This window comes from Zonotrichia albicollis, chromosome 3 (assembly GCF_047830755.1).
Source record: "Zonotrichia albicollis isolate bZonAlb1 chromosome 3, bZonAlb1.hap1, whole genome shotgun sequence".
Lineage (NCBI taxonomy): Eukaryota > Metazoa > Chordata > Aves > Passeriformes > Passerellidae > Zonotrichia > Zonotrichia albicollis.
Window position 1 is genome coordinate 25,231,806 of NC_133821.1, and position 21,208 is coordinate 25,253,013.

The following is a 21,208-nucleotide window of genomic DNA, read 5'->3' on the forward strand; positions in this document are numbered from 1 at the left end:
CAGCAGTATGCCAACTAGTGTGGCACAATGTTAGCTTTTTGTAATAAATTTGTTTTTCTTTTCAGTTTTATAAATTCTTTTGTAATGAACTGGAGACTTTAAAATAGGAGTGGCCGGGTACAGCCAGGTCAGTGAGAATGAGGTTCATGCACCAGCCTGGAAATGTGAACTGTTAGACATCAATGATAACTGGCTGAGGAAGGCAAAACCAGTGGATTAGGATCACTCTGATGGCAACTTCAGTACTGCTGAGGCTATCCCATGTCTGTTGGCTGAACTCAGGATCTTTAGGGTAAAGTTTGGAGTGGAAATACCACTGTTCAGCTGTGGGATGCCATGTGAAGAGTTGTCTTTGTCTAAAGTAGCCCTGTCTTTGGTTGCAAAGCCATCTCTTGAACCAGAAAGTCTATTTCTCAGCAGGAAAGTATTGGGAGAGGAGGGAAACTTCCTCCTGAGCTTGAGCCTGAAACTTTGACAGCAGCAATAAGTGTTGAAGGTCAGGGATCCAGAGCAGCATTCCACAGAGTCTCCAGCCTTGCCTGGTTCCATAGAATTGGCAGAGATCAAAAGTTTATCTGCTGTCTTTTTGAAGGAAAGCAGAGCACTGATACCTTTCCAAGAAATGGCCAAAACCCTCATTTAAACTGGAAATACTCCTTGGGGATGTTGTTGGATGGAGCAGGCTAACTCTTAATTACAGAGTGTTTTTAAAGTGCATTTCTCTAATCAGCTCATTGTTGCTGATAAAGCCTGGCCTTGCTGGTGGTATCCTAAAAACCCTTTGCAAACATGAGAGGTGACTGAAGCCCTGAAAGACTTGAATGCTGCAGGAAGGGGTTGGAATGCAAAACAGAACAGTGACATGCAAGTGATGGATAGACAAAGCATTCCCTCTTTCTTGCCTGATTTTCTTCCAGCAACCTTCCTGCCTGTAGGTCTGGTTCATTTCTTGTGGCTTAGAGTTAGCATGCCTTTGAAAAGGAAATTTAGTGCCTACAGACAGAGGGGCTGGTACAAATGCTTGGGTAGGGGTATATCCCTCCTGTCCTTCTTGGGAGGGAATGTAACCTAGTGTAAGAAAAGAGATGGACAGGGGCAAAGTGTGCTGTAGAGGATTATTTTGAAACCTCAGACAGAGACTTTGTTTTGATCCAGGGATGGGTCCTTACATGGTTTTGTAATCAAAAGTTCTGATCCCAAAGCAGATAGAAATAGGGCAGCTGGCACTGACAGTCCACTCACTCAGGTGTCTGTTCTTTAAGCCATGGCACCTAGAAATGAGGAGTGCTTGAGCAGGAGAAGCTCTGCAAGACTCCTCTCCACTGATCAGGGCTCAGCAAAAGAATCTCTTGGCAATGGGAAATCTTCAGCAAAAGTGGTGCCTGAAGTTAATGCACAGTCACTCCTCTTGCCTCTGTTAATGGACATCACAGTTAGTGGGCAGTTTGCTACCTTTAAAAGGTAAAACCTGGCTGCAGTGATGATGCTACTTTGTCTTTAGGGTTGTCCTGGTGATATTTGCTGCCAGAAGTGTTGGTTGTTACCCAGAAAGGGTACTTGTATTGTCCAGTTTTGTTGTATTGCAGAGGAACCTGCCTCTCTCCACTGAGGAATGGAGACTTTTGGCCATCTCATCCCTTTCTGCACTGAGGTGATTTCAGAAAAGGGTTTGAGTCTCATTACCAAGTGATTGTATCTGTAGTTCTGTCTTGGTCACAGTTAAGCAGTGGTTGCTGTGTCAGTGCATTAGCTTCTCCTGCTTTAGAAATACTTTTTACATTGCATTGGAGTGGATAAGTTATTGCAAAGGGGAATGTTCCAGCCAGAAGGGGAGCAGTGGGTAACTGTGAGGGATTGGCCCCTCACTGGTGTGCCTGTTCTGCAGAGAGCAGCTGGCACAGCAGCAGTGGTGGCACTGTGCTGTGACAAAGGTGCTGCATGTGACTCCAGAGGGAAAGACAGCGCTGCCTCTGGGCCCAGCAGTGCCATTGCTTAGCATGCTGCAGAGGAGGAAGAGGAATATAAATAGCAAGGAGTGTGTGAGCTCCATCTAGCCTGATGAACAATTGCAGGAACCATCTCCAAGGCAGCCCTCTTCCCTTGGCTTCCTCTGCCAAGCAGTCCTTTGTTAGCTCTGAGTCCTTGATCATCAGGAGTTGGTACCTTTAAGGGGCTTGTGGTAAGTGATTATTAATAGTGGCACAGGCTACTGATAACAGTGGTGGGTGAGAACCACATTTCAACAGCTCAGAGATAGTCCTTGAGTGCAAACAGAGCTGACTGTGAAGTTGTTAGAGGAGGCACATATTGGCTCTCTGCTTCTTCCTTCAGTAAAACCAGCACACAGCTTTGTTTATCCTCCAGAATTTGGTAATCTGCCTAGTCAGTAGCTCGTGAAATTCCACTGTAGCAGAGAAAAAAATTATTGCTGTTCTGTGAAGGTAAGTCAAATTTAGTGTTCAGGCTGCCTCATCTAGAGGACTTTCATCGAGTGGGAATTTCAGTGGCAAACAGAAGGGATAGCTCAGTGTCAGCACTATGATCAGTGGTGATGGTCACCACAACCATCAGATGTCAAGGATGCATTTGACTCCAGATCTTTTTTTCTTCTAGCTAAGGAATTCTGAGCTTCTGTGGAAGCAAACACGTAGCCCCTTGCTTTCCACTGGTCTCTGCTCAGCTGAAGAAACAATCCTCGTGGGGGCTGACAAAAAGTACATGCTGCTTCATGATTGGAGAGGACATTGCCCTCTCATGGCCTTGGTTTCAAGCTTATAAATAAGACCAGATACAGAAAGGAGATTTCTGAAGTGCTCTAGGGAAAGCAGTTTCTTTGGTTCAAGTATTTTGTCTCAGCTTTTTTTCCCACAAAGGGGAGGGAGCTTATTCAGTTGCAATTTCTTACATCATTACAGGATTTAGCAGGTGCCTTTTTGAAACTGGAATAATGTTTAATGGAAAACTGAGTATTTCTAGCAGTAGGCAGTGTTCTTCAAAGATAAGCCAGATATGTGTAAAGTATGGATATTTGGGCAAAGGAGGGGGGTCTGTAGCAGTCTGAGCCAGGCTTCATTTTACTTGGGAAGTGTGAATTTTTTGCATAATAGTGAGAACCAAGTGACGTGGGATTCAGGCTTCTTTATTCATTTGTGCTCAGTAATTCTTGTGAATAATGCAAAAGGCAAAGTAAACCCTAGTGGTTCCCAAACTGCTCTGTGCATCATGGCTGCTCATATCCTTGCACTTCAAAGCAAGTAGATACACTTATTTGTGAGGCACCTTCTGCTGCTGCTGAATCCTGAGGGGAAAAAAGGTTTTGGGATCACAGTGTGGAGTGGCATGATGGGCAGTGTGAGAACAGTCATGAAAACACAGCATAAGTGCTTTTTTATTTTAAAATTACTGAGAAGTAACTTAGACGTTTCTTAATGTCCTTTTAAGATCTTTTCCATTGTATTTTTGAAGAATTGTACCAGATTTAGATAGTTTAGAACCAATGCTCCAAGTGTTTTATCTGTAGAATATGGGCATGGTTATCTCTTCAAGTGAGTCTCTTGACTCTTGAAGCTGCTAAAAAAAAAAATCTGTAAAAATTATCATTTGAATAGGATATTTTTTCCTTATTGCAACAATATACACAGGAACATTTTGCTGACTCTCTCTGTTAACACATTATTGGTAGGCAGGTAGGTATTATAACATTAGACTGCCTTCAAGGAGCTTGCAGAAGTGCCTGTCAGTGGGAGACAAGCTGACAGAACATTGCTTCACTCAGTGGTTGTTTCAGTGATCCCAGGGTTATTAGGTACTGGATTAATGCACTTTGTTCTCTTCCTCCCAACAGGAAGCCTAAAAAGGAAGAACATCTTAGTGAAGAGGCTGCCAAGGTGATTTCTAGCCTTCCTGACTTAACTTTCATGCATGCCAAGGTGTTGATGTTCCCAGCCACATTAACACCTTCAACAAGCTGCCAAGAAAAGGTAGACTAAAGTGATGTGAATTGGACATTTTCTATTGATTTTTTTTCTTCCCTCTGCGGGTCACAAAAAGCAATCTTGCTTTAATTAAAAAAATATCAAGTTCAGATGATTTGTTGGTAAGCAGCACTAGAAAGGTATACATAGTAATGTATATTTATTTACATACTGGAGTCCTAAATTTATATTAGAGAAAAATGTAAATAATTGGGGGTAAATCTTTTTGAAGATCTATTCTTTTTGTTGTGCTGGGCTGTATACATTTATGTCTTTGTGAAATACACTGGTGGTGTCCTTCTTAAAAAAACTTTTAAAAGTTTAAAAAAAATCCTATAAACACATAATGAAAACTTCAATCTTCACGATCTGTGAAGTTGCCCCTTAAGACTTTCAGATTGCATTGAGCAACTTTTTCTTTCCTGCATATATTAAAATACTTCTTGCTGGAAAAAAAAATCAAAAGGTAATGTTGTCCCTTTTGTGGGTTTTTCAGTTACTGTTTCTTTAAAACCCAGTAATTTCTTTTGTGTTTTAACAAGCTTAAGATGTGTTCTTCCTTTTCTTTTCCCGCATCCCCTCCCCCTGTTTGATTGGTTGGCTGATCAGTTTTTATGTTCTTGAACTTCAGTAGTATGGCTCTGTCACTATATAGCCTTTTGAAAGGTATGCTGTCAGTAATTTCTTGTTCCAGTTATGGATTACTGTCTAAACACTTGATTTAATTTTTTTTTTTGGTCATTAGAAGGTTGTCTGCTCTTAATCAGTTTGATTTGGAAAAGAAGGACCAAAACAATATGAATGTCTTACAATGAAATTTACCTGTTAAAAATTTTTATGTTCTATTGTACCACTATTCCTGTTTGATTTTGCACAGTGTAAAATGACATAATCATAGATTGCTATGGTTTTAGGCTGTATATACAGTAAAAAACTATGGGTTGTAAATGTCTGGGGAAATTCCTATGGAAAAAAGAGAGCTATGTCGAAGAACCTCTAAAAAGGTCAATATGCATGCCCAAGGTCTTTTGAGATTTAAGTGTGTAAATTTCCTTTTAGCTTACACAAAATAAAATAATTTAAAAGATACATATGTATACAGCTTGCTGTCTTTTTTTACAGAATGTGTGCATTGCTCACTTTTCTGTTAGTGGTAAAATTGATGTGCTGTAGGACCTTTTGATTTGTGCTGCTCAGTCCCACAAAGCACAAACCTGGCAGGGTCCTGCAGGTTTTCCTTCAATTCTCCTATCTCTTTATCATGTTGGGAGTCAATCTTTTACTTCTGTCTCCAATTTCCCTTCTGGCTTGTAGGGCAGTGTGGCTCATCGTATTTAGGGTTAGAGACTTCTTCAAAGCATTTGGCAAGATTCAGCTGTAAGAAGCACCAGCTATGGTGAGGTGAGAAAGGACAGCTGGGTTTGCTGATTTCTTAGCTGCAGAAAACCAGAAACACTGCAGTCACAGAACTCTCCTCTCATGTTAGCTCTGTAAACATCTCATCAGAGGGTCTCAGTGGAGGTAAGGCTTGGAGCTCTCAGGGTCTCTACTGCTGCAGGTAGGGCATGTTCTGGGTGCTGCTGTTTTTTGATGGTGCATGGACATAAACTTTTCCATGTCTTTGTTATGTGCACAGCTCTTTAAGGGCTCAGTAGTCACCACCAGTTCATCACCTAACATCTTGTTCTGAGAAATCTCTAGTGTGTTTTTTTATCTGTTATTTAAATTCTTTATTGTCTGACAGCGCTTGGGTCAGAAAAGCCTGAGCTTGATGTCATCAGCTGGGTAAGCTGAAAGGTTGTCCTTGCAAAAGGAAGCTTTTAATTCTCCTTGAGAGACCAGTGCTGGGGTTCCATCTTTGTGAGTGCAGGAGATTGAGTGAGTGGTGTCTGGTCAGAATTGAGAGAGCAGCTCCTATGGTTATGGTAAAGTTAATTTGTAAAGGCTGAATTGTCTCCTTTGCCCTCTAATTGGTACTGCAGTATACAATGATGGGGTATCAAACTGCACCCTGTTGTAGCAGAAAAGGTTTGAGCAAAAGCCATCTGCTTTACCATGTAGCCCCAAACCCACTTGTGTTTGCTGTTTCTGCAGATTTTCATTGCAGCACTGACTTCATGCCCGTTACATGTCAAAATGAGCTTTGCTAATCTCCCAGGTTTAGCACAGTATTCTTTAGTGCCTGCTTTTTGTATCCTTCAGTTCTGGGCTTGGGCTGCCCTAGGTTAAAATTGGTGCCTTTGTTTCCGTGGCTGTGGCGTATCCCTGGGAGCTGGAGCAGTGGGGTGGCTGCAGCACAGAGCTATAGCTATTGTTTCAGGGAGAATATGTTTAGGAGCTGACTCGTGATCCTTGTCTGGCAGCGAGTGGACTGAAGTATTAAGGAGAGGTGGGGGTGGAAGTGCCAGCTGCAAGTTGATCTTTAGTCTCCTCACAATTGCCTCCAGAGGCAGCTGCCCATTTGTCTTCCAGTCTCTGAGTGCAGTTCTGGTGGCCTGTCGTGCATGGGGGAGGGGAAAAAGGAGATTTCTATTGAGACTGATGTACCAATCTGAAACTTTGTGAAACCTGGTACTATCCAGAATGTGTTTATGGGGTTTTTATGTTCTTTCTGCATCCCACAGACCTTCACACTGCTGAAAGATGTAAAGCTTACATCCAAATTCAGCCTTTTGCGGTAGATGCTGCCTGCCTTAAAATGTAGGACTGCTTTCAGTCTCCTAGCTTAAGCCTCCTTTTTTTGTTGTTGATGGTGGGATGGACAGACAGGATCCTCTTGCTTCTCTCCTCTGTCTTGTACAGGCAGCTTTGTTCATATGCAGAAAGTTTTGGCTAACAGATTCAGCTGCATCAGGGTTGTCCTTCCGTGCTGTTCCCATTGACACAACATGCAGTGCCTGGTTTAATCTTGCCAGCAGCCCCATGGGCAGGATGGCCGTGGATGCTTTGTGCACATTTGTGTTGCTGTGCATTGTCACCAGACATGGCAGGGTGCATCCCTTTTAGCCCAGAGCTGGTGTCACTGAGCAGCAAGTGCCTATGTGCCCGCCCAGGCCAAGCAGCAGAGCACACCTGCTTCAGATGCAATCCCCTGAGCTGGCACGTGGCCAGGGAGCAAAGTCCAAAGATCCCAGTGTGAAGTGAGCTGCAGGCTCCTGAATGACTGCTAGGAAGGGCTGGGCTCTGCTCAGTGTTATCTGGAAGACTGTGCTGTGGGACCTGGGGATTCAGCTCTGCCTTACACAGAGCACCAGCACTGCTCCAGGTGCTGGCAGTGCTGCTCTGCCCACAGCACCTGGAACGTCTATACCTTCTCTCAGAGTACCATTAGCTCAGCAAATTCATTTTGAGATGCCAACAGTAAAGCTTGCAAATAAATGTGTGTACATGTCCTCAAATGCAGAGAGTGTGTATTGAATTTAACACTTATCACATTGAGTTGTGGTACAGAATTTTACCTGGTAATGAAATCATCGTGTGGAAAGTTTGGTTGTTGGACTGCTACACTTGAGCTGAATATCTGTGGCCTTTTAGGATGTGAGAGAGATGCAGCTCAGTGCGTGTAAGATGAATCACCCTTGGTCCAGCCTTTACATTTTGTGCCAGTTCTGCAAATCTGCATATTTTTCTTGTAAATTTCAGAGCATTTTGAAAATACAGGATGGTTGCAAAATACACTTGAATATCATTTATAAAAGCATAGATCATCTAATAATTGCATAGTACCTGCTAGGAGTGTCTGCTACAAAATCAGAGAAGTTTTTTGTCTTCTGGCCTCTACCAAAGAGCGTAGCCATTAAAGGCAGAAAGCAGCCTGGTCTGCTCCCTCCAGAGAGCCTGGAATGTGAAAGGAGATGGGAAGAAACACATTTAAATTCAGAAGCCTAAAAACAATTGGAGGAGGAGCTGGAAGAAAACACAAAGCAAGAGCTCAGCAGAAGAAGAAATAGTAAGGTGAAGCTGTACTCAGAGTAAAGGCAGCTGGGAGAGCTGTAGGGAGAGCAGATGGTGGAGAAAGTGGGATACAAGCATGAGGAGCAGGAGCATTTGGAGAGAAGGAAAAGCCTGGGCTGGATTACAGGTGCACACACTGTGCCCACTGGCTGCTTTCCTCCAAAATCTGGAAGTGAGCCTTGGAGCTGCAAGGGTCTGAGTTCCTGTTCTGCAGAAGAAATGTGTCACAGCCATGGGGTGTGTGGGAGCTGCATCGCCACAGCCCCCCATTGCTGTCAGTTATTGCTGGTAGAGAGCTGGACTGCAGACTGAGGGAGTAAATGCAGCTGCTGGTGCCTGTCCCAGCATTGACACACGTCCAGATGTGAGAAGACCTTTGTCAAAATTTATTTTTAGATAAGGAAGTACATTATAGTTCCTCACTGTAGGTATAAAATGAAATCCTCCAAAGCAAAGCTCTGCTGTGGATTTGGAGCTGCAGCTTCAGTCCTGTCATGTGTCTGCAATGTGACAGTTGTTGCTCACATCCTATCCTCCTGTCCTCACCTGATCCTTGCCTCGTGCCCTGTGCAGATCGATTCTGAACCAGCACAGTGCACTGCAACTTCTCTGAAGGGCCCTGCTTGCTGTGGCTGCAGGGAAGGGATGGCCTGGGTGGGAATTGCAGAGAAGGCACAGTGATGCTCTCCTGGCTGCAAGCAGCTGGCCATGCCAGCTTTTTTTGCAGGAGGTGACTTGTGCCCTTCTGTCATTTGGTACCCAGCATGGGTTGCATGGTTGGAATGTGCAGAAATGCTCATTTCACTGGGATGTGCTTAAGCAGCTGGGGGCTTTGCTTGTTTGATACTCAGTGGCACTGGGAGTCAGGTTCACATGTGATGCATCCAAAACTGATGGGGCTCTTGTTTTCACCTTGTCAGCCTGTACTTTACAATGTAATATGTGTTGTTAACCCTGTGTTACAGACAGGTTGTGAAGATCAACTCTGTCAGCAATATCTGAGAAGGACTCAGCTGGCACAGGTCTCACATCTCAAAGGCAGAGGGGGATTCTGTCTCATGTCTGGATTCACTCTATGCTCACCAAAGAAAAGTATTTCTCCTAGTTTAGGGTCTCTGAGTCTTCCTCTGCAGGTCCAGTGATTCTGTCAGGACCCTGCTGACCTGGCACACACCTGCAGAGGTTCCTTGTGCTGTGTCCCATACAGGAATTGGATTGTGTGCCTCAGGTAAGGTTTGGAACTGCTTCTAGAATGTGAAAGGGCAAAAAAATGTTTCTCCTTGAACTAAAAGACGCTGGGGTCCTGTGGGAAACAAAATAATTCAAAGGAGAGTCAAACTAGAGTATTGTACATATTTGTAATGTTTGCCTAAACATCCTCAGTGATTCTTCTGGCTTTCTTTCCATATGCTTGATGATCCTTTTGGCATAGTTTATGTTTAGAATGTGTACCCTGTGTGTGCAGTATACTGATCTGAGGCTCAGGCTGGGCTGTGTTCCCTGAGGGATTCTGCTGGGCTGTCACCTGTGCCCTCACTGCTTCTGTGCCCAGGTGACATTTTCTCCACCTGCTGCCATGGAGCTGCTGTGAGTGATCTTTGCTCACCTTGCTCATCAGGGTTTGTTGGTGCTGGTGCATGGGCAGGTCCTGGTGTTTGCATGGTTCACACCAGCTCCAGCAAGCAAACCCCCAAAATAGGAGAAGGTTCCCTGCTGGGATTGCTGCCATGGTGTGAGCCTCACCTTCCATATTGAAAGCAGTGAAGTTTCCTGGAGAGGGAGGGGAAGCCAAGGGGCAGGCTCAGCTCAGCAGCCATGTGTGTGCTTCAGTGAAATGTGTCTCAGTTGGTTTTAGACTCTTTAAGTGATTACACACTCAGTGTTCATTTCCCTCAGCACAGAATTGCAGTCAGGGCAGACTGTCCTCATCTTACAAACAGCACAAAGTGTTGCCTTGCCTGAGCTGGCCTTCAGGAGGCATTGCACAAGGGGAGGAAAGCAAAGCAAGTTCCTTGGATCAGACCTCACCGTGTTGCCTGGCCCCCAGCAGCTCAGCAGGACACCTGGCAGAAAAGCAGCTGTCAGGGGTTCCTCAGGGAGCTGGGTCCCCTGCCATGGTCTGTGGGCACCCCAAACCGTGCTGCAGTACCAGCCCAAGACCTCAGTGGTGTTCAGCTCCATCCTGGTGATCCAGGCTGGGCTGGGCTGGCTCTGCACAGGGCTGAGCCCTCTGCACTTGTCCCTGGGGGAAGAGCCCATCCCACCCCAAGCACTTTGCTGGCATGGATGCAGCCCCTTGTGCCACACTGGGGAGTTTGTCTGTTACAGACTCCAGCTCCAGGGATAAATTGGCCTCTCCCAGGTTAGATCCACGTTGCTAATTGTCAGCTGCAGCCTCTTGGTGTAAGTGGCCCAAAGAACCCCTAGGAAGAGTCTCCCCTATTGCTTGAGGGAGCAGCCAGTCTTGGCCACAGCAACACAGGGGAAAGGAGGGCAGTCCTGCTGCTCATGCCACACAACTTTATCCCAACATGTCTGCCCAAAGCCAGTGGACAGCTCTGTGATGAGAGGAGCAGATTGAGGCACAGTGGGATGTGCAGAAGACACATGTGTGGTCATGGCAGAGCTGTCTCTGTCTGATGTTCTAGTTCTGTGTTCTTTGTCTATGTTCTCTGTCTAATGTTCAATGTTCTAGTGGCCTCTGGGCTGTCACTCAGGGTCTGCAGGGCTGTGATACTGTCTGAATTGTAATTTTGCTGTGGTTGGAGCTGGTTTTTCAGGTCTTCTTCAGTTGAGGAAAAGAAGTGTGTGAGGAGACTGACTGGAAAGAACAAGTGAACACTGGCAGCTGTGTGCAGACACTCCATGAGTAGCTGGACCACTGGTTTGGGTTGGTTTTTTACTCCTTTATGCTCACCAGTCTAAGGAGTTTGCAGAATACAAGGCAACAAGATTTGCTGAATCTCTCCCTTAAGCACTTCAGTTGCTCACAAGAGTCTTGGAGAAGGATGTGGGAGCACCTTCCACAGGAATTCAGAGCAGAAAGTACCTAACAGGCACTTTCAGAAATGCAAAGGCTGGGTCAGGACCCATAAGGCATTTTTGGATCACATTTTGCCTTTTAAACTACAGGGAGCATTAGCACAAGTAGAAAACATGGATATTTTGGAAACAAATCAAAAGCAGTCATGAAGTGTCCCCCTAACACCTTCAAATCCTCCCTTTCCTCTCTGTCTCCAGCCCCAAATATCAAACATTTTGTCCCAGTCTCAGCAACTTGGACCTGAAACCTGTTTGCACGAGAATTCTGCCACCAAAAAGGGCTTTTTTCAAGGCTGTGTGATTTTACTGGTGCAGGGACTGTGTTTTCATTGGGAGCACTAAAGCCTTTTGTCACTGAGTTGATGATGAGGCGAGTTAAGAATCCAAGTGCAGCTGGTGGGGTGTTCTGCAGCTGCTCAGACTCCTGCAGGTTGCTCCACTCTGCCTTGGGCTGAGCTGCCTCCCTCTGACAATGGCAAAGGGAGCAGTTTTGTGGCTGCTTTGTGCTCCTACAGGACATTTTCTCCCTTTTCCATTTTGAAGGGATGTCCTATCCCTTTCTCTCTATCCATGGCCACCTAGATGAAGTTCTTCTGGCAATTTTCCCCCTCCTTTGGCTGGGGAGGAGGAAGCAGGGTGGAAAGGGAGCAACAGACATCTGTCCTTTAGGTTTCCAGTCAGTGCAGCTCCTCAGCAGGCTGGCAGTGTCAGCTGAGTCCTTAGGAAAGCTGTTCTTTCATTCAGGAGGCAGCCTGAGCCAATTCCCCCAGTGCAGGGCTGAGGAGGTGTGGGGAGTTTGGTCCTTCCCAGCCTGTGGGACCATTGCAGCTGGCACAGGCTCCTGTGCATTCCCTGTGCTGGGTTTGTGCAGTCACTGCAGGACCAGGCTGGCACTGTGCAGGTGAAGCTGTCTCAGGGCACTGCTGGAATATTGCAGTGTGTGCATTTCAATTTCCATCTCTTCCTGAAAGCCACCTTCTCCTGAGGCTGGAGTGGGTGTAGGGAGATCCCTGGTGAGGGGCAGCACTGCCCAGGCCAGCCTGGCACTGCAGCATGAGGGGAGAGAGTCCAGGGCTTGCTGGCAACAAATTCCTGACTCTACTGATCCCTGGAGTTTGCTTCGAGTTGGGAGGATCACAGCTGAAATCCTGTTAGGCCTGGTGTGCAGCAATCTGCCTCCCTGACATCTTGGTCTTACTCTGCCACTCGTGGCCAGCAGGGTTGAAAATTCCCCCTCGTGTTTGCAAGTGTGAGCACGATGTGGCTGCCCTGCTTTGCACGTGGTGGTGAGAGAGCCATGGTGTGTGGTGGCAAGGGGACTTCAGTGTGTTTGCAGGAAGAATTTTACAGTTCTGCTGCTGTTGCTGGAGAAAATTCCCTTTTTGATGGACACAGAGATTGCTGTCTGCAACTGGGATTCCAAGGGTAGATGTGCCTGTGATAAGGCATCAGGCCTCATTTACCTGCAGAAAGGTTGATCAGTGAAAAAAGTACTTTTCCCTGGTGCTCTCTGGTTTTCCCCACGAATTTGGGTGTCTGAATACCCATATCTGTCACCTGGCACATTGCTGAGTGGTCCCTAAATCAGAAATGGTCCTCAAATCTGAGAGCTTGCAGGGGCAGAACATGGCCACCAGCAACAGATAAAAAATGAAAAAAATTATTTAATGCAATGGTGTGCTATACTGCCCCAGATTAAATGTTTCCACCTTCAAAAGCAGAGTCCTACTCTCCAGATTTTAAAGAAACCTTGCAAAATGCAGCTGAGCTGCAGGCAGGGACAGATTTGCAGGAAGGGAAGCTGCATTGCTGCACCTCAGATGTGGGCAAGCGACTTTCTGGTCTTGTCCTCTACCCTGGCAAAAGGTGACCAGCTCTCCACAAATTTTTGAAAAAGAAAAAAGGATAGAAGAAAGGGGTGGGTGGGGGAAGCCTGGTTTTTCCCCCCTGTAAGGGCTGAGTTGGTTCTGCAGCGATGCCAGTGACAGGCAGAATGCACCAAAGGTGTGCTCAGGGTTTCTGTCAGCAGCTGGCCTGCAGCACTGGAGCAGGAGCATCTGGGCAAAGCTGAAGTATCAAGAGGTGGGGAAAGGCTTTGATTTATGCATTAATAGGGTCTAGTCAATCCTTGGTCTACCTGGTTTTCCTGTTTTGTCTCTGCACTGGTTATTTTTGCCTCCCTGTGTGCTTCTCCCAAGACGTCTCAGCCCGTTCACGTTTAATCTCCGTGATTTGTCCCCAGCGCCGCTGGCTGCAATCTCTGCAGGTCGCCGTGCAGGGCACTCCGGTTCTCTGTGGCTGTTTGCTGCCATCAGCACATCTGATCGCGCCTGAATTTACATCAAAGCAGCACCTGACAAAGCAGCCGGCCTGATAATCGGCTCTGGTTTCTTCTCAGCAACCCAAACAGGTGGAGGCGGGCAGGGAACGCTGGCAGGAGCACAGGGGAGATCCTGCTCCACTTCCAGCAGGGCTCGGCTCTCCCTCCTGCCTGCCTGAGCACTGCAGCCCCACTGCTGCTCTGAGCTCCCCAAAAACAGAGCTGCCCCTGGAAAAGAGGAAACTGAGACAGAGGGAGGCCTTGCTCTTCTCCTGCAAAGCAAACTGGCATGTGGGGAAGGAAGTAACTCACAAAAGTGAATTTTAAGGCTGCAGTTGCTGTTGTAGCTGCAGAAGTGCAGCCCCGGAGTCAGAGGTGCCTTTTCCCTGCAGAGGGAGATGCCAGGGTCAGGAAAGGTGCTGCAGTCTCAGTGTGATGTTTGCTGCCTCTTTGGAGCTGCTCACAGGAGGGGCTGATGAACTCAGGGCTGCACTCTCTAGCCAAACACTTCAACTCAAGTGTCAAATAATAGGGATTTACATTTACATTTGCTTTTTTGTCATTTATGCAGCCCAGACCATTTTCCCTGTCTAGTTTGCTGTGAGGAGCTAATTTTGGATAATTATCATACACAGTTATATATGATTACACACACACATGATTGATACCCTGAGAGGCACTGGGTGCTGTTTGGGTGATCCAGCTGTGTCTCATGAGCACAGTGCCCATGGGAGCTGCTCATCTTCAGTGCTGCAGCAGTGATCAGGGTGCTTACAGAACCCCAGCTTCTGTTCTCTGCTGGAAGTGGCACCACATCCCATCTCCTGTGGGCTTCACCTGGTGCTGTTGGGTCCCTGCTGCTCTGAGGGCCTGCAGCTTTCCAAGGAATGAGTGAGTCCCTGGGCTCTGCTCCATCCTGGCAGGCTGCATGTGCTCTCCTTGGGCTGGAGACTTCTGACAAGGGAAAAGCTCTCTCCCAAAAGGCTGAGGGGTGGTTTGGAGCAAATCTGGTTCATCCCTCTGTTCAGCTGGCACACCACAGGAGATGTGAAACCAGGAGTAAGTGCAAGGGACAGGAATGTGTGTGCTGGGAGCTCCCTGCAGCTTGTCTCTTCCAGAGGTGTGGCCAAGGACTGCAGAGGTCCTGGCTGCAGGAACTCCAGCTTTTCGTGCTCTTCTGCACAGAACCAACACTGCTTACTCTTTAAATCAGGCTGGGGACCCCCTGTGCAAAGCCTGCCTGTTCTGTGGGGTGCTGTGCCCTGGAGAGGGACGGGACCAGGAGCTGCTGTCCTTGGCTGAAGGACAGAGCACAAGTGATGGCTGGAGCTGTGCAGTCGGTGCTGGAGCTCCCTGGGCTCCCACTCCCTGTTATTAGTGTGCAGGGCTAAACCCACCTCCACCCAGGGGGGCTTTCACTCCTTTTTGCTCTGAGCAGGGCTGGGGATGCCTGGTTCCTCTCTGCCCTTCCCGCCTCACCTGAGGGACCAGAGGTGCTGTGCTGCCCAGTGCTCACCCCCAGCCCTGCTGTGCTCACAGCCAGCTCTTTGGGGATTAAAGGGGCTGTTTAAACAAAACAATAATAATAACACTGCAGGCAGGTTTGATTTATTATGTAGGGACTCTGCTATTCAAATGAGCTCATGATAAATGGAAGTATTGGCTCATTAAATATTGCTTTGGAGTTTGCCCTGAGGAAGGCCATGGTTTCATAGAGTAGTGGTGATTTGAGATGGTCCAAATTCTCCTTTGGATGGGTTTTTTACCTTCCAAGGATTTCTGTGGGTTTCAAGCCACTTTCAGTTGTGATCTGTTAAAACAATTTCCAGCAAACTGTCACTGCATGTCTTTGTCTCTTTATGACATATGAAAACCAGTTTTATTTTTTTTTTCCTACTGCTTAAAACCCAGGCTTGGGTGAGGCATTTGAAATATCTGCTCTTTGCTTTCTTTCCACTGAGGAGTGTGGTGGGATGTCTGGGAGCTGAGAATTATGAAGGCAAGCTGTGCTATGGCCTGCCTTAATTTAAAAGTCCAGCACTTAGAAAAACAAAGTGCCTCACTCCCACTTCTTCCCTGGCACGTGGAGCAATTGAATCCTGAATGAAAGCATGAATAAATCTGGGTAAATCCCATCTCTGTCTCTGGTCCCACAGTGTTCCTGTCCCAGCTGGCCAGCCTCTTGTCCCCCAGGGCATCAGAGCCATCCAGCAGCCAGCAAACTCCAGTATTAAACTCCCAATGGAAAAGGCCAGACAGGAGAGGGGTGAGGTCATCCCACTTGTACCCTCTGGAAGTCCCTATGGATGGGCGCCTTTCCTCCTCTACCCCAAGGCTTTAACTCCTGCTTTCCCTGGATCTTAAATGTTTGCAGCCGTGGGGTGAGATGCACCTACAGAGCACAGGCAAGCAGAGGCTCCAAATGAAACAAGGCAGGAAGTGAAATGAGAATCTCACTGTGGCGTGGCATGAAATCCTGGATTTGCATTAGGCTGAGGGGAGAGTCAGGAACCTGCAGCCCGAGATTAAAACCACCACGGAGCTAATTGTGGGTTTGCAGGAGAAAGGCAGGGACACGCTGAAAAGTTGGCTCACAATGCCACTTGCTGCATCCTAATCTCCTGGTTCCTTTCTTGCCTTGCTAATAATAAGTAAGACTAATTTAATTTTCACAACATCCCAAATCTGTGGCTCTATGATTCAGAGCCTTAATAAGATTCTCTAGCCGAGCCAAGAAAAGCTTAGTGGTTTTGAGCTTACTTTCTGTTGGGTTTCAGTTTCAGGACATTTGTGCAGTGTTGTTGTTTGTTTTGTTTTTTTAAAAACAAAACAATCTTGTATTCCATCAGGATTACTAGTGTCTCTCTTTAAGTTATTGCATGTGTAAATTGGTTGTGCTGGAGCTGGGTAAAATCTTGAGCAAAAAAGGCAAAGTTTGGCAAAATGAAAATTCGTTGTTTTGATTTGCCACATTTATTTTTTTTTCCTAGCTAGAAAAGAAACAAACCTATTTTGTTTCAGCCTTTTCTGAATAAAAGGCATTGAGATTTTCCTATTTGAAGCAACTTTTCATTTGGAATGATCTTCGGAGCTAACTTTTGTCACAGGGGCTGAAAAGTCAAAACAAAACATTTGTTTCAGTCAACCCCAAATGAATTTTTTTTTCTTTTGAAACTTTTTTAGGGTTGCCAGTGAACCGAAAAATCAGTTATTCACCCAGCTTTATATCCCATATCCTGACAGAAACTTCAGAGCCCCACCGTGACTGTTTATGTGGTGCAGCTGCCCCTAAGCCTCCGTTCATATGTTGGTAAATTATTCTGCTGCTCGGGGTGCTGTGAGACGCTGAACCAGGAGTGGGTGCCTGGCTTTGCTCCCTTGCCTTAACAAGGAGGCAGAGCTTTACAAAGTGATTTTAACTCTTCTTCTCCATGGCAGGGGTTGCCTTTGCTGGCCCAAAGGTACAGCTGCAGCCTAAAGGCTGTGTGAGAGCAGGGGGTAGGAGCTGGGTTTGAAGCAGCAGAGTTGAGCTTGGCTTTGGGGGTAGCTGAGCTTCAAAAAGAGGAGTGCAGTAATCAAGAAAAGAAAGTCCCTAATTTCAGGGTTAACCACAGTCAAACCCCACATTTAAAATGTGCTTTTCTTATGGTTACTCTGGGTGATAAATTACATATTGCAGGAAGCTATTGGGTTGTTTAACTCTGTTTGTCAGGGCACATTCTCTCTGTGTAAAGAATCATCTGCAGATGGCACAGGGTGTTCTGGAACAGCAGAGCCAAATTTGCCTGTTTCACTGAGGTTTAGATCAGTTGCTTTAGAACAGACACCATAACCAGCAATGGTTGGGCCCTGCTCACCTGGTACAGATTGCAGGTCTGCTGGAGAGGAGGGAGCTGGGCCAAATGGGTTTGTTCCTGCTGTTTGTCTTAAATCTTAATTTAGGCTTCAATCTTGATGCCTCTCCCTTGAAGCAGTGAAGCATTCAGGGCAGCACAAGAGAGCAGGCTCGGGGTGTGTGTGTGTGTGTGTGTGTGTGTGTGTGTTCTGTGGCTGCAGTTTTCCATCGGTGCCTCTGTCCCAGGGAGCCCTTCCCAGCCAGCTGGGCACGTTCTGGCACCCAGAGCTGCTGCCAAAGCTGGATTTGCCTGGGCAGGCTGGACCCACCATGCCTGCTCTGAGCCTGGCGAGCACCAGCCAGGCCAGGATGTCTTGGAGAGGACTACTCTTTATTTTTAAATCACATCTTTTTCATCCATAACTTTGGAGAGCACTTCCCCTGCCCCAGGTGCGGGTGTGAAATGAAGTCAGAGCCACATGGATTTGCTGTCCCCCAGGAGCAGCCCATCCCCTCTGGGAAGGTTGGCTTTCCTCCCCTCCCTTCTGCAGGATGCTTCTGGTTGGCAGGTCCTGAGCCCTTGGAGCCCTCCTCCTTCCCCAGGCTCGCTCAGCCCATCCATCCCCTGCCCCTCTGCTCCCCTCGGGAGCTGCCTGGGAGCGGCTGCGGGGAGCTGGGCTGGGAGGAAGGTCACACCAGGAGCACAGGGCGTGGGAGGGCAGTAGGAATAGGAGTTTCTGGCAGGAGGAGCAAGCTGGGACTTGCCACCTTTCCAAGCTCATCCCCAGGGCCTCATGGAAGAGTCGTCCCTCCTGCCCAGCACGTTTCTCTCCCTTTTCCCCCCACTCCCTTGCCTGGCATGACACATTCCTGGGTTGTCCTTGCCTTCGTGTGTGGGACTCCAGACTGGTTGAAGCAATTCCTAGTGAAAGGTTCACCAGGCACTTTGGGCCCTTGCTTTGCTCCCACAGTGTCTGGTTTTGGGGCCGTGCTGTGGCTGCTGTTTTGCATGGCTGCCATCCCCAGAGCCCCTGTGACACACAATGGGTGTACAAATCATGGCTGTGCTCCTCTCTGCAAAGGATTCTGGTGTGCTGGTGATCCCTAACCCACTGAGTCGAGGCTTTTTAACAACCCAAAATGAGTGGCAGAGATGATGAGGTGATTTAATTTTTTTTTCTTTTTTTTTTTGTTGCATTGGAGTTTTTCACTTGGGCTGGATACAGGAAACCATCCAGAATTCAGCTTGTAGTCAGTAATAAGCCATGAGACCAGTGAGGCCACACTGTTTTTGGGGTCATCTGTAGCAGGAGAGGGATGGAGGGGGTGTCTTGAACTCTGCTTAGAAATTCTGCTCAGTTTGTTGCTGTTGCTGTGTGTGTTTGGGGTGACATCCAAACAGGGGTGTCACCCAAATGGGGGTGGCTTTGCTGATGTGGCAGAGCTGCATCTGAGAGGGCAAAACCAGCAAACTTCAAGCTCAGCTCTTCCCCAGGCCCCTGCCCTGTTGTTTCCCTGCATCCTTTTCCTTCCCAATGGGGGAACAGCCTGGTTCCTGACCCCCCAGCCTTTCCTCGGATGGAAGCTCCACAGCTGGGACCAAGTCCTGCTGCTGGAGCTGGATTGCCTCTGGGCTGCACTGGCCAGCCCCTGGGTGGTTTTTGAGCATCACTGCAGTTGTACACATTTCCTCCTGGGGAATATGATCTGGGCCCAGACCCTGCTCTTGCTTTCATCCAGTGAAAGCCAAAGTCTGGCAGCTCAGCTCACCATACCCTCCTCAAACCCTGGTGTAGCCTGAAGCTGAGTCCACACAGCCACCAAAGGGAGGCAGGATGCTCTGGTGCTTTGAAAATGGAGTTACATTCAGGAATGATGTTCTCCAAACTGAGAATAGGTGCTCCTCATCCCTAGAACTGGAGTGTTAGGACAGTGGCTGAGGTGACCCTCAGTGCCATTCAGGGTGGCAGAAGCAGCTGCTTTGCACTTCTGGCTGGAGAAAAAGGTGCAGGAGCAGAGGGCTGGGCTTTAAATGGAGCCTCCCTTCCATTTGTGTCCTGATCCAGCTGCCAGGCCTCACATGGAAATGCTGCTGCTAAACCAGTCAGCACCCAAAGCCCCCTCAGCCACAGCCCCTGGGTTTGTGGTGCCTCTGGGTTTTCCCAGTGGGGTCTCCTCCTTTCTCCCTCACATCCCTTAGTTAAGGTTACACCAGGCACATCTGCTTCACCAGGTTTTCCCACCAAACAGCAGGGAGGGCAAGCAATGCAGAGCACTTCATGTGACACTTCTGAAGGATTTGGGTGGAAACCTTTGGTTGAACCAAGGTGCCACTTTGGCTACCATGACATTAACCCCTGGCAGGCAGGGAAAGGTGGTGGCACCTGCTTTGTTCTGCCATCAGGGCAGGGGGAAGGAGGGTTTATCCCTCTGTGCCTCCCAGCCCAGCACACCTCCCCACCCCAGGAAGGAGCAGGCTGGCCAGATTAGCTCTGCCAAAGGGTTAGGGTTAGGGTTTACTGCCAGCTGGGCAGTGAAGTCCCTTTGGAGCAGCCCAAGTAATCCTTTCTCCATGCAAAAGGTAAGGCAGAATGCAAGGAAAGCAAGAGCAGTGTTACCCTACCTGAGTATTGTCTTCTAGCAAGCTGCCAGGGGTTTGAGGCATTTTCTTTTCTCTTTTTCCTCCCCCTCTCTAATAAATGCAGAGCTTGGCACAAGCACACAATCCATGACATCCCTGCTCACACCAGGAAAGGGGCAAGTGCTGAAGGCCAAACTGAAGGAGAGAAAGCAAGGGGAGGAACAGGGAGAGGGGAAGGAAGCCCAGTGAACAGGGGGAAAAGGAGAGGAAATAGTCCAGGGAGAGTAGCATGAGCTGGGGAAGGCAGGGCCAAAAGAATGGAAGGAAATCCTGGCAGAAATGGGCTATTTGGAAGCTGCTCCTTCTGTGCCTTCCCCTGGCAGATCTCTAGATCTGGGGATGGTTGGGGAGGAATCAGCTGGTTTTTGGGGGCATGCTGGTTGAAAAAGGAAGAGGGACAGAGGACTGAAAGGAACCCTCCCTGCTCCTGACCCCAGAGCACCTGGCACACCTGGAGTGCTGGGGGATGAGATGTGGGTGTGCCCAGCCCCTGCCACACGCAGAACCCCTGTGGCTGCTGCACATGAGCCCTCATGGCTCCTTCCCCCTCCCTGGCCACCTTGTTCTTTGGAGGAGAAGGAAGGGTGGGAGGGAAAACCCATGATCCTGCTGGCCTGCTGCCAGTTGCTAAGGCAGTTTCTTCAAAAGGGAGGGGAGCTGTGCAAGGAGGGAGCTGCCTGGAGAGGAGGCAGATGATGCATGCAAGGACCAGGCAGAGAGAGGAGCCTGCAGCCACCGGTGATGGAGGCAAATGGGAGCCCAGAGGAGAGGGGTGAGGTGGAAAGGGGCAGGGGGAGCCAGGAGAAGCAGCTCCTTGCACAGCTCAGCTGTGGAGCCAGCATCCCAGCAGACCTGTCTCAGCTGATAGGTTTGCTGTGGCTCACAGCTGCTCTATGGAGCACTGCCTGTGGCAGGAGGGGATTTCATTCTCCAACGATTTTCCCTGCTGTGTTTCCTCTGGTGAGTACGAGATGTGTGTGGTCCAGGGAAGCTGGCTGTGCTGTGTGAGCAGGGCTGGCTGCGAATGCCAGGGCTGGAGGAGCACGTGTCCCACACGGATGTGCAGGTTGGAGGCAGAGAGCGTTACCCCTCCTGGCTGAGGCCACCTGCATCGTGGGCGTTTTTGCATCTCCTCCTTGCCTCAGTGCCGTGCTTGGGTGTCTTTCTGCCCACAAAGCATATACTTGAGCAAAGACCCTGAAAGCTGGTGGCCTCAGCTCTCTGATCTTCCACTCGGGCCCAGAGAGGAGCTTGGTGTGGCTCTCGATGGCCACGGAGCCGCTGCCCTGCCTCGTGATACCGAGCATCTGCAGAGCTGGATGCAGACCTGGTCAGTGCTGCTGAAACGAGCCTCTGTCCAGCGCTGTGGAAATGCCACTCCTGGGACACATTGGCACCTCCCGAGGGAGGGAGGGAGTGTCCCTCGGTCCCCAGGGTACCCC

At 48.3% G+C, this 21,208-nt stretch overlaps 1 protein-coding gene across 3 annotated transcripts in view; it reads left to right on the forward strand.

Annotated features, from left to right (window-relative positions):
* AFTPH (aftiphilin) overlaps positions 1-5,067 on the forward strand; it is a 42,316-nt gene extending 37,249 nt beyond the window's left edge. For 2 of the 3 annotated variants that reach the window (XM_005489383.4, XM_005489384.4), the window contains one exon: positions 3,845-5,067. In XM_005489383.4, the coding sequence (XP_005489440.1) occupies positions 3,845-3,989 (145 nt within the window). In that variant the 3' untranslated portion in view covers positions 3,990-5,067. The remainder of the gene's footprint in view (positions 1-3,844) is intronic. The other variant, XR_012579439.1, reaches the window with a different exon arrangement.
* Positions 5,068-21,208: the final 16,141 nt, after the last annotated feature.